Source organism: Talpa europaea (genome assembly GCF_964194135.1).
Source record: "Talpa europaea genome assembly, chromosome: 16".
NCBI lineage: Eukaryota > Metazoa > Chordata > Mammalia > Eulipotyphla > Talpidae > Talpa > Talpa europaea.
The window spans coordinates 42,192,360-42,205,373 of NC_140084.1; the positions used below are offsets into that span (position 1 = coordinate 42,192,360).

General features: G+C 54.7%; 1 protein-coding gene across 1 annotated transcript; it reads left to right on the top strand.

The window, feature by feature from the left end:
* Positions 1 to 50: 50 nt before the first annotated feature.
* SHKBP1 (SH3KBP1 binding protein 1) lies at positions 51 to 10,179 on the top strand (the record flags this gene model as incomplete). The annotated part of the gene is made up of 18 exons (XM_084257425.1): positions 51 to 136; positions 359 to 412; positions 534 to 579; positions 677 to 750; positions 1,013 to 1,071; positions 1,292 to 1,372; positions 2,579 to 2,740; positions 2,828 to 2,918; positions 3,004 to 3,194; positions 3,904 to 4,019; positions 4,788 to 4,875; positions 4,995 to 5,111; positions 6,346 to 6,516; positions 7,497 to 7,652; positions 7,983 to 8,079; positions 9,108 to 9,286; positions 9,544 to 9,658; positions 9,777 to 10,179. The coding sequence occupies 18 exons, from the start codon at positions 51 to 53 to the stop codon at positions 10,006 to 10,008; spliced, it is 2,115 nt and encodes a 704-aa protein (XP_084113551.1). The 3' UTR covers positions 10,009 to 10,179.
* Between the last annotated feature and the right edge of the window lie 2,835 nt (positions 10,180 to 13,014).

The window sequence follows — 13,014 nt, forward strand, 5'->3', positions numbered from 1 at the left end:
CGGTTGCACACCCGGAAGCGGGTGCGGGCCGGCAGGCTCGCCCGGGGGCCATGGCCGCTGCGGTGCCTGCCGCTGAGGGGGTCTCAGGACGGGCACCTCCCGGGGAAGTGATTCATCTGAATGTGGGGGGCAAGAGGTGAGTGTATGAGATTCCGGAGACCCCACCCTTGGGGGCAGGGAGAGGGCTGGGCGTCCCCGCCTCTCCGGGAGGAAATCCCTGTCCATCAAAGATTGCTCCGCCCCCTGCCGGAGGCGCGAGCCTGGACTAGCCCCGGGAGAAAGGATTTCCACCGGCCGGGGGTCGGGGCCCGCGTTCCTCCCCTTCATCCGCTCGCGCCCGCTCACTTTCCCCGGTCAGGTTCAGTACCTCCCGCCAGACGCTCACCTGGATCCCAGACTCCTTCTTCTCCAGGTGATTGGTGGGGTCGGCTGGAGGGGCGGGCGGGGCGGGCGGGGCGGGCGGGGAGGGACCTAATCCCCTCCTCCACCCACACCCCAGCCTGTGACACCTGCTCTGTGTCCCCTCCCTGCAGTCTTCTGAGCGGACGTATCTCCACGCTGAAAGATGAGACCGGAGCAGTGAGTGGGGCAAGACCTGGAAGGGAGGGGCCGGTAGGAGGGCCAGAAGCCCACTCAGCCTTGCTCTTTGCCCCATCCATCCTCTGTCCCCCTGCAGATCTTCATCGACAGGGACCCCACCGTCTTCGCCCCCATCCTCAACTTCCTGCGCACCAAAGAATTGGACCCCAGGTTGGCATGCAGGATAAAGGGGCGCTTGTCCCTTGAGAAGTCTCTTCTCTCCCCCCTTCACTTACGCTCCGTTCTGTCAGTTCTCTTTGAGAAACTTGGTCATATTTAATCGTGTCCCAGAATCCCACACACGCACGTTTCCACCCCCATGTCATCCTTAGAATCTTAACTCATCGAAAACGGCAGTTTTGAAAACTTTATCCTCAAAATTCTCTGCTCACGACCACTCCCCAGACCCTGACCCCTAATCAATTCTACGCAGGGGTGTCCACGGTTCCAGCCTCCTCCATGAAGCCCAGTTCTATGGGCTTACTCCTCTGGGTAAGTGGGGACCCCTCAGCATCTTCACTGTAGAGAAAACAAGTGGCCTAGTGATCCTCCCTCTCCCCTCTTCCTCCCGAAGGAAGCTTGGGTTAGAGCTGAGAGCACTGGATTTGGTCCTGAAGCTAAGTGGTGATATTCCATGGAGAAGGAGGTGGGGAGAGGGGGAAAGAATTTACCTTAGTACCCGCCAAGCTTCAGCCTTATTCTTCTGCCTCAGTCCGTCGTCTGCAGCTGCGGGAAGAATTGGATCGGTCTTCCTGCGGAAACGTCCTCTTCAATGGTTACCTACCTCCACCAGGTTGGCACTACTCATGGGTGTGGGGAAGGTCGGCTAAAGACATTTCCCATAAGCCTGCATCCCTTAGGGCTTTGAACCCTGAGACACTGTGGAAGTTGTAGTTCCATATCCTGTGCTTAACCTGATGCTTGGAAACAGCATTTCCCATGAGGCAGTGGGCCAGCGAACACCCCTTGAAGGCAGGAGGCATGCCCCCAAACCCCATAGGAGGTATAGTCCACGTTTAGTTTCCTTGTGGGGAGGCTGGTGAAGAACTGGGGTCCTTTGCTGGAGGGGAGAAATGTTAAAGTGTACTTATTGATTATAATCCCCACGAGACCTTAGAACAGTCAAGCGTGTTGTCCCCAGTGGTTACTGGGGACTGTAGACCACTTGGTTTTGTAGTTGGTAGAGGAAATGTGTGTGGGGAGATTCAGTTAATGGCTTTATATCCTTAACCCTGGTCAGTACTTACTGCCTTCATGAAATTTGTCAAATATGAAGAGCTATACTACTGTTATTTTTAACTTAAGTTTTATCTCATTTAAAAAAATTACTCCAAATAGAAGCTTTATATCACTGCCTTTATACCATAAAAACAAAGTAAATGCAAAAATAAAGCCCAGAGGTAACTATTATTAAACTCTAGCTAGATGTTGAGCCTGCCAAGGGCACAGACTTCCATTTCTTCAAAGGGGAAGATCAGGGCCTCCCTGGTGGCACAAGGAGTTAAGTCTCAGCACTCTCACCTCTACAGCCTAAGTTTGATCCCCGGCCAGGGAGCTACCCACATAGCACAGCAGACCTCTCCTCTCTTGCCCGCTGCTCCCCTCAGCAGTTTATTTCAGTAGATCTGCCTGTTCTGGTCCCCACTCTGTCTCTGGTGAATCCTGTCACCCCCGTGTTTCTGGCCTACCCCAGTTCTTTTGCAAAATAAATATTTTTAAATATATATATATATATTAAAGGGGGAAAGAATAGCATATACGAAGAGATATTGATATTATAGCAGTTTTCTTCTGTGATGGCCTCAAAGGAATGGAAAAGTGAGAAACATACCCAGTGTGATTCAGTGTCATTTGATGTGGGTCCCAACACCTCCTGAAGTCTTTTTATCAGGAGACTGAGCTTCTGGGTAAATCTGTGCTTGGCATATTTTAAGTGCTTGCTTTATGGCAGTTACTAGAATGATTACAATTGTCACTCTGTCCCTTCTCCTTCCCACAGTGTTCCCAGTGAAGCGGCGAAACCGTCATAGCCTGGTGAGCCCCCAGCAAGCAGGGGGACGCCCAGCCCCTGTTCGCCGGAGCAACACGATGCCCCCCAACCTGGGCAATGCGGGGCTGCTGGGCCGAATGCTGGATGAGAAAGCCCCTCCCTCCCCTTCAGGTATGTTTCCATCTCCTGGGAGGCTGGGGAACCTAGGGCCCCCCCGCCCCCCGTGACCCTGCCCTGATTCCTGCTTTTCCCCCCAAGGGCTGCCAGAGGAGCCGGGGATGGTGCGCCTGGTATGCGGACACCACAACTGGATCGCCGTGGCCTATACCCAGTTTCTTGTCTGCTATAGGTGCTCAAGGAACACGGGGGCTGGATACTTTGAGCCCTATTGATGGGGTGGGCTTGGGGGTGAGGGCTGATGGTGTCTCCTGCAGGTTGAAGGAAGCCTCTGGCTGGCAGCTGGTGTTCTCCAGTCCCCGCCTGGACTGGCCCATCGAGCGACTGGCGCTCACAGCCCGGGTGCTCGGTGGTGCTTTGGGTGAGCATGACAAGATGGTGGCCGCCGCCACAGGCAGTGAGATCCTGCTGTGGGCTCTGCAGGCAGAAGGCGGTGGCTCTGAGATAGGTATGTCACCACACTTTTGCCTGAACCCCTTGTCCTTGAGAATCCTCCTGTAACCGGTGACCCATTAAAAGAACCCACCTTCTAAAATCCTCAAACCCATAAGAATTGTTTGCATTGTTAAGATGCTCCAACCTGCTACAATTCTTTGGCTTGGTAGAAAAATGCACCCACATACAATTCTTTTCTCCATCAGAATTCACTGCCCTTTTAACCTCTGGGCTGGGTTAGGATTCTCCAGTAGAAACCCTGAGCCAGTTAGAATCTACAGTCCCTGTAGAAGTCTCTGACTTGTTCAACTCATTCTTCCCTAAAACCTCAGTCCTTGTGAGACCCCTCTGGCGTTCTTCAAATGTTTTGCTTGTTGAAAATTCTCATCGTGGGCCTCCCCTGGTGATGCAGCGGTTGAGCGCTGGGTTGCGAGGCTGCCTGCAGCCTCTGCAGCGCCAGTTCGATCCCCGGCCACCTGCGAGGGCCCCACAAAAAAAAAAAAAGAAAAAAGAAAAAAGAAAATGCTCATCGTCTCTCCATTCCACTAGAGTCCCCCACACCGCAGACATCGCCCTCACTGTCATCCTCCGAAATTCCTGCTGAACTCTATCCTGTGAGGATTCCATGGCCCAGCTGAATCCTCTGGCATGTGGAGTTTTTCCTGCCCTCCCCTTATCCCCACAAAGCCGGGTGCCAGCTGAGGGATCCCCACCCATTGCAGGAGTCTTCTACCTGGGGGTGCCTGTCGAGGCCTTATTCTTCGTTGGAAATCAGCTCATCGCCACAAGCCACACAGGACGCATTGGGGTGTGGAATGCCGTCACCAAGCACTGGCAGGTTAGAGAGCTGGCCCACCTGGGGCCCAGACAACAAGGACTCAGGCCGAGCTTCCAGGCCCCACCCAACCTGGAAAGCACCAGAGGGTCAGAGAGCAGTGACTCAGAGACTGGGATGTATGTGCTAAAGGTATAAGGCGCATCAGGGAGGCCTTCCTGGAAAAAGGACTGCCAAGCTGATGGGAAGGATGGGTGGGTTTTAGAAAGGAACAGAGAGGATTCTCCAGGCAGTGGATGGGTGAGCAGGAAAGGGAAGGTGGTGTGGAAGGCAGAAACCCAGAGAGATGCGTTGTACACATGTGTTATTCTCTTCACACCCACCCAAGGCATGTCCAGAGTATAAAACAAAACCCAACAGAATATCTACAGTACTGTTCTTTCCTGTTAAAGTGTGAGTGTTTGGGAGAGAGGGACAGATAAGGGAGAGAAAGAGACAGAGTCAGGGAGAGAACCAGACAAAGGGAAACAGGAGTCAAAAAGCCAAAATAGAAGGGTGGACGGAGACGAACTGGGACTGAATGACTGGTCGGTGCAGGCTCGTGGCGGTCAGTGGACTGGATGGGGTAACTAATGTCAGAAAGATCCAGGTCAGGAGACAGAAACACAAACCAAGAGACGTTCTAAGATAGAGACACTGATGGCCTAGGAGAAGTAGGCCTGCAAGCCGGGGTGGAGACTGGATCTGGGAGGAGAGGGCAGGTCGGGAGGGCCACTGCTGAGGCAAAGGCAGGGAGGGGCACCGCAGCGCCGCCTGTCCTGCCCTGCCCAGGTCCAGGAGGTGCAGCCCATCACCAGTTACGACGCGGCAGGCTCCTTCCTCCTCCTGGGTTGCAACAACGGCTCCATCTACTACGTGGGTGAGCAGTAGCCTACCCCCCCCCCCCCCCGTGCCCAAGAGCCTCCCCTGGGAAGTGGGAGAGTGGGGAAAGACTAGGGCACCTGGGGCAAACACATCATGCCCTTCATGCCCACCCAGATGTGCAGAAGTTCCCCCTGCGCATGAAGGACAATGACCTCCTTGTCAGCGAGCTCTACCGAGACCCGGCAGAGGACGGGGTCACCGCCCTCAGCGTCTACCTCACCCCTAAGACCAGTAAGCTATGACGCGGCCTCCCTTCTGCCATCAGCAGCCAGCCACAGCCCCACCCTGCCACTGTTTCCCCATTATATGTGCACCATGACCAGTGGGATTTATTGGTAGAGGGCATAGATTCAACTCTCGTTTAGTCATTCAACAAACACTTTTAACAAGCACTGCTTGTTAACATTGTTCAGACTCCAGACCATGGGGTGGGGGGTGAGGGGTGTTCCTTGCCCATGTCTGAGCTCGGGCATGATGCTGTGTGCTAGTACAGCAAACAGCCACATCTTTAATGTGGGCAAAGCTGACTTTTTTGTTGTGTTCCCTGACCTCACATGCAGAGCAATAGATTAATTTTCATTAATTCACATTCCATCAATTCCACCATGTTAAGGTGTACAATTTAGTGATTTTTTTGGTAGATTAACACATTTTCACAACCATCACCCCTACTTAATTGTGGAATGATTTTATCACCCCACAAGGTTTCCTTTTCTCTGGATACTTGACTCCCTCATCGAAGAGTCCCTTAGAAATACTAGGCTGCGTTTTCTTGTCTTGCTGGCTGTGTCTCTACCTGTGTTTTTCTGTCTTTCTAATTCCGTTTCTCTGTGTGTCCATCTGCCTCTGGCTCATTATGCCCCCCTTGACTTGGGTTCTTTGTCTCTTTCTCTCTCTCTCTCTCTCTCTCCGTTCTTCCATTTTCCTTTTTTTTTTTCTTTTCTTTTCTTTTTTTTAAAGATTTATTTATTTATTTATTTATTTATACAAGCACTGGGTACAGTCAGAAGCGCGGGAGGGTGAGAGAATTCACCAGAGCCAGAGCGGGGAGCAGAACAGGCAGAAGGACCGAAGTACACTGCTGAGGGGAGCAGCGGGTGGCAGGAGAGATCTACGCGCCATGTGGGACCCTCGCTGGCAGCCGGGGATCGAACTGGCGCTGCAGAGGCTGCAGGCAGCTTCGCAGCCCAGCGCTCAACCGCTGCGCCACCAGGGAGGCCCCATTTTCCTTTCCTTTTTGCTTCTGTATTTTCCTGTATCTCTCCCCTTATTAGCTCTGTCTCCATGTGTCTCTGCCTCTCTCTGGTTGCCTCTTTCTCAATCTGTCCCTTGGTCTCCACTGCCCAGACCTTGCTGTCTCTGTCCCTCTCGCTCGTGTCCTGACTCTAGGCTCTTCATCTGCCCGTGTCTGCCTCGTTTTCTGCCTCTGTGACCCTGCCCCGCTCTTCATCTGTGGTCCTCCCAGGTGACAGTGGGAACTGGATTGAGATCGCCTATGGCACCAGCTCAGGGGGGGTGCGCGTCATCGTACAGCACCCCGAGACCGTGGGCTCGGGGCCACAGCTCTTCCAGACCTTCACCGTGCACCGCAGTCCCGTCACCAAGATCATGCTGTCGGAGAAACACCTCATCTCAGGTGGGCTTAGCCTGCAGGAGGGGTGGCTTAGTGGGGACCCCAAGCCAGGTGGCTGAGAGTCCCCCTGGGGAGGGAGTGGTGTAGGCAGCACCCTCTATGGGAGGAGGATTTTGATCTGGAGGTCCCATAGTCGCCTAGACTATGAAGGAGACCAGTGAGGGGGGAGAGTGAATTAGTGGGAGAGAGGGGAGAATTCATAAGTTCAGCAAGCATTTATTGATCACTTACTGTGTGCCAGGCACACGGGGTACAGGATGAACCAGACAGGCCAAAGCCCTACCCTCATGGAGTTGGCCTTCATGTAGGGACTGCACACAGTGAATAAATAAAACTGTCACTCAGTATCAGGCGATGCAGTGGCCATGGGTTTAAAAAAAAACTGCAAATGGCTGGAGAGTTTCAGGATTGGTGAGGGGCAGTAGCGGGGAGACCTTCCTGAGGAAGGAGCTTCGTGCAGAAATGAGGGCATGAGCAGTACAGATTGTCCGGGACAAGCATTCCAGGCAGAGGGAACAGGCCTTGCAAATGCTTGGGAGCTGGGAGGATGTTTGAAGTGTCTGAGGGAGAGCCTCAAGCCTCTGTGCCCAAAGTGGAGTGTTGCCCAGAGCAGACTTTGTCCTTGACTGTGAGTGAAATGGCACCACAGGAGCATCTGAGTGGAGGCGTGGGGCCTGATGCAGGTGCTCACAGTCCCTTGGCTGCATGTAGGGACACACCATGGGGATGGGAGTGGGGTGTCCAGGGAGAGGAGGGCAGGAGGGATGGACAGTGCGTAAGGGGAGGTGAGAGCAGGCTCTGGAACAATTTTGGAGGCAGTGCCAACAAGAAAGGAGTTTTGACCCATTGGAGTCTGGGGAAGAGAGAGTTACCTGAAGGGGAAGGATTCGAGGGGTCTGAATCCTGACCGCTTGGAAAAGCGTTATCCAGGGGCTCAGGAAGGCCAGGTAGGGCCTGACCTGCTGTCGCCCTGTGCTCCTCAGTCTGTGCCGACAACAACCACGTGCGGACGTGGTCAGTGACTCGCTTCCGGGGCATGATATCCACCCAGCCAGGCTCCACCCCGCTCGCCTCCTTCAAGATCCTCGCCCTGGAGTCGGCCGATGGGCACGGCGGCTGCAGCGCTGGCAATGACATCGGTGCCTAGTGGCCTCTGACCCCCTTCCCGCAGACCCCGCCTGACCCCCGTGGGCCTCCTTTGTGCCCTGAACTCTCTTGACCTCCTTTACTCCCTGTTGAATTGTATGGACCCCCCCACTGATTCCTGCCAACTGCCACTCAACCCAGAACCCCCCCCCATTCCTGATTGCCTGACTCCCCAACCCTCTGTGACCCCACTCAGCTCCAGTATCCTGGGGAGGGATACCTAGTCCTGAGCAGGAGTTCCTCGGGGCGAGGCGGGCAGAATCTGGGGGACTAGAGGTCCAGGTGCCCAGCTGACCCTGACGCTCCTCTTCCCCGCTGCTTAGGCCCCTATGGCGAGCGGGACGACCAGCAAGTGTTCATTCAGAAGGTGGTGCCAAGTGCCAGCCAGCTTTTCGTGAGACTCTCATCCACTGGACATAGGTGAGGACCTCGCATCTAATAGCGACATAGTCAGAGGAGAAGCAAGAGGAAGTGGGGTCCCTTAGGCCAGAAGGGGTTCCCAGCCAAGGGGCCCTGGAGGAGCAAAGGCTGGGGGGAGGATATGCCTGAACCTCTGGTACTGGAGATTTCAAGATGTGACATAATTGGGTGGGCGTGGGCAAGGGGTCCGGGAGGCGTGGGGAGACTAGGCAGAGGGGTCTCAGTGGGGATGGGGACATAGGACATTGGGTCAAGGGGGGTGGGGGCCAGGCAGAGGGGTCAGGGTGGTGTGGGGGGCTAAGGCAGAGGGTCAGGTGGGGTTGGAAGCACAGGGAGCCATAAGAGCCCAGAGGAGGACCTTGTTCCTGCCCAGGTAGACATCTGGGAGGGCTTGCTGGAAGAGGGGGCTCTGGGCACAGACCTTGAGAATAGGCAGGCATGAGGACAGTGGAAAGGAGGGAGTGCGAGGGTGTGCCAGGCTGAGGGGGCAGCATATGTAAAGCTAGGAATGGGCAGATGGGGTCCCCATAAAGTACACGTGGTCTCGGGGGGCTAGAGTACAGAACCAGAAATGGAGCTGTTGGGGCAGGGCCTTGTCCAAATACAGAAGAGCTGAGACCACTGGTGAGGATGGGCTGGAGGTTGGAGGGGGCCGGGCCCCAAGGAGAAGGCTGGATGGGGCGGGCAAGGCTGGACCAGGGTCAGATGGGGAGGGCCGAGGGGGGCTGTGGGAAGCTGAGTGGGCCCATGTGGGGACTGATCGGTGGGGAGGAAGCACTCAGGACTGGGCTCAAACCTTCCCTGAGACTTTGATAGGACCAGCGGGGAGCAGCAGACCTGGCGTCACAGGGGTGAGGCGAGGGGCGCCCCGGGAGACTGCTGGAAGCTGAGTGAAGTGGGGAAGATAAGCTGGGGTGCTCACTGGAGAGGTGGGAACTGAAGCCGAAAAGGTGGGAACTGTGGCCCAGGAAAGGTATGAGATGAGAGGTGACCGGGTGCAGCCTGGTGACTCTCCTGCCCCCTCACAGGGTGTGCTCCGTGCGCTCCGTGGACGGCTCGCCCACCACCGCCTTCACGGTGCTGGAGTGCGAGGGCTCCCGGCGCCTCGGCTCGCGGCCCCGGCGCTACCTGCTCACCGGCCAGGCCAACGGCAGCCTGGCCATGTGGGACCTGACCACCGCCATGGACAGCCTCGGCCAGGCCCCTGGTACCCCTACGTGCCCCGCAGATCCACCCTGAACCCCCCTTCACCACCTCCTTCATTGTGATCTTCCGCTCCAAACTCTTGCCCTCTGACCTCTGCTCTGCCCTGCCCCCTCCCGGCCCTCCCTCTTCAGCCCCTCTCAGCTTTGGACACGCCTGGCCCTTGACCTCTGCAACTTTTCTTCTATCCCCACCCTCGACATTTGCCCTTTGCCCTGTGATGCTTATCTTGCCCCCCTGACCCCTCGTCCCTGACCCCAGCAGGCGGCCTGACAGAAGCAGAGCTGATGGAGCAACTGGAGCAGTGTGAGCTAGCCCCACTGGCCTCCTCTCGGGGCTTCCCCCCCAACCCGTCCCCCCGAACTTCCTTCACCAGGTAGGCATAACTCACCCTTCTGTGCAGTGGGGCAGAAGGGACAGCATGGTGGCCTGGGGAAGGGGGTGTGGCCCGGCTTCTCAGTAATGACCTGCAGTAATCAACCCCTTCTCTCCAGTCTCTACTCCGCTTCCAGCAACAGCGGCCTGTCTAGCCGCCGTGGGAGCCCCAGCCCCCCGCAGGCTGAGCCCCGGCGTCGTGGGGGAGGCAGCTTCGTGGAACGCTGCCAGGAACTAGCACGGAGTGGACCGGAACCCCGAAGGCCACCGACACCAGCTCCCAGGCCCTCTGCAAGTCTTGGGGTTCCTCTGGTACCCCCCAAGATGAAGCTCAATGAAACTTCTTTCTGAACACAGCTGCCTTTGGATATGAGGTCCTGGGAGACTCAGGTGCCTCCCTGCCTCCTGTCTGAGCCCTGGAATCAGGACCAGGGCATCCTTGGAGTGGTCATTGTTACTAGGTCCTTGCTATTCCCTTTTCTGGAGCCAAAGTTACCCTTCCGTAATAAAGTTCTCACTGCCAACACTTTGCTTACGTTCTTAGAGGGTTCAGAGACACCCAAGGAAAGGGTGGGAGAGATGGGGGGCCCAGTGGGGTCCCTGACTGTAGATTCAAGAACACCTGTCTTTCCTGGTTTTAACAAAGGAGAATGTCTGGGTTGGCATCAGGCTTCAGGTTGGGCTGGATCCAGGACTCTACCCCTCATCCAAATGTCTTTCCATCCTTTGACTTAATTTTCCTCTGGGACGCATCATTCTCAATTTTTCCCTTTTCTGTGCCAAGAGGACTCCAGGTGGCTTCTTAGCATTTTTTCCCCTCTCTAGTAGCAGCAAAAATCAATGATTCTCTTTTGCTTGAATTGAGTCATGGTCATCCCTGATCTAGTCACTGTGGCCGGTGTGGAGGGCTTCAGTTGTTCCGCTCTGGGTCATGTGCCATAAGTCAGGAGGTGAATTCTGTCCATGTGGACAGAATTGAAGAGATGTCTCTGAATCAAAGGAGTTACCACCTGTCGGGGAGAATACAGTACAGGTTGATAAAAACGTATGATTTCCATGTCCTAAATGTCTACCCCAAAACTTGCCTCCACAAACACCTTGCCCACATCCTGGGCTGCCAGTCTTTCACCCCTTTCCTTCCCACACCAGAGAAGATATGTGAGACATTTCAGCTCACCCAGGCATATTAGTTGGTGTGTTTCCCCACCCTACCCCCCAAAAAAAACACCTTTTCTTAGGGGAACTCCTCAGGGAAATTTTCTTCCTCTTTTCTTTGGGTCAGTGAAGAGGAGACAAAGTAGACCAGACTAGGAATAAGGGATTTTAGAATATAGTAATTCTAGAAACTCCGAGTTTCTCAATGCCAGAGGTGTAAGTGGAGAGGGGTTTGATGATGGGGAATGTGGAATACAGATCTTCTAGAATGCTCCTGGATGAATTCTCTAGCATATCAGAGATTCCAGACAGAAGTTTCTCACAAAAAGACTTGAAAGGTCACTGGTGCTGGAACATGGGAGTGTTCTAGAATGTCAATGAATCTCCACCAATCTGTATATCTTCACATCTGAAATTCCAGAATGCTGAGAATTAGAGGGCATGGAAAGGAATTGGATTACTAGGCTATCTAGAGCATAGGGGGTGTTCTGGAATGTCTGTCCTTCTAGATCACTAGAGCATTTGTTTGCATTCCAAGAAATCCATAATGGCAGGGATTCTGGAATGTTAGAGAATCTAGAAAATAAATAGGAGACCTGCAAGGTAAGTAGTTCTAAATCCTGGATGTTCTGGAATGCTTGTGGTTCTCAAATTCTGCAGTTTGTTTTTTGGGGGGTGGGGTGGAAGTTTCAACGTTAGGAAGTCTAGAACTTAAGGGGATTGGGGATGTCAGGGAATCTAGAATATGGAGCTATTTTGTAATCTACAACATTGTGATTAATTTCCCATGCCAGGGAATCCAGAACACTGTGTTTTTGGAAACCTGGTGATTTTCGAACTGAGAATGAGTGAATGTCAGGAAAAATCTAGAACAAGAGAGAAATTTGTTTGTTTTTTAAGAGCAGGTTTAAAACCGAGTGTGAGCACACAGTGGGAGGAAGCTTCTGGAATGCCATGGTTCTAGAAATGAGGGTTTCCGAAGAGTTGAGATCGGATCAGGATCCAAGGGGTGACATGGAAACCATCCTGGGAGATCATAACGCTGAAGGGGAGAGATTGGGAGCTGGGGACTACAAATTCTGTGGGGGAGGGGAAGCCAACGCCATCCCCGGAAGTTGCAGTGGTGAGCCAAAGGCTGTTGCCTAGCAACGAGCATTGAAGATGCCCTGGATCCCAGGCAGAAGGGAGGAATTTCGGCAGCTCCCCCAGCAAATGCTCCTGTCAAAGGGTAGGAGGTGGGTAGGGGGGAACGGGTGGCAGGGCCATGTTAGCAGGAATCTTGGGGGCCACACAAAGACAAGGACGCGGGGCACGTGCAGCGGGCAGAGCTAGGCACTCCACCGTCGCGCTGGGACAGCCCTCGAATGCCTGTGAGTGGGGCCTGAGTGCCGTCGGTACTGATCCAGAGGGCTGCGTGTCCCTGGGCAATGGGTGAGCCCAGATTTCTGGGTGTCGGTGTGGGATGGAGGTGTGGATTGCCGTAGGTGGCAGTAACGGGGTGAGCGTGACTGCGTGAGTCAGCCTGTGCCTCCCTGGATAACAGCGGGGGAGCGTGACGGGGTTCCCGTCTGCCTCTGCCATGCGTACCTTCCACGGGAAGAAGGAGCGGGAATGGCAGATAAAGTCGAAGCTGACTCGGTTGCTGTTTTTAGTCTGGTGGACCCGACGGCCGGGGGTGAGGAGCAGGCTGCGTGGGCGGGGTTTAGGGTCGGCTGTGGGCGGGGCCAACGCTACCGCACTGGGGATCTTCAGAATCAAGCTGCTGTCAGGTGGGGCCTGGAGCCCCTGAAGACAAACATGAAGGGGTGGGACTAAGTGTGGGTCTGCGCCCAAATTCTGTGTGGAAAAGGGGGTGGTCTGAAATTCAGGAAAAGGTGACAACCAGGGGGCGGGGTCTGAAGCTCTGGGGGCGGTGCCTTTGGGAAAAGAGGCTGGGTTTCTAATTCCAAAGAAAGAAGGTGGGGCCTTGGCTTTATAATGAGGGAAAGGGCCTGAACTTGCAACCCTTTGAGTTGGGAGGCTGTGAGCAGGGCTGGGGGCCTGCCAGCCAGTAAGATGGGTGCAGGTGGGTCCTAAGGTCCCCTGTGGCTTCGGGCTCTTAATTGTAAAGGTCCCTAGGAAGGGAGAAGGCTGGAATTCTCTAAGGATAGAAGCTGCAATTCCAAGAGTGTGTGTGTGGGGGGGTGGGGGGTGCTCTTGAGA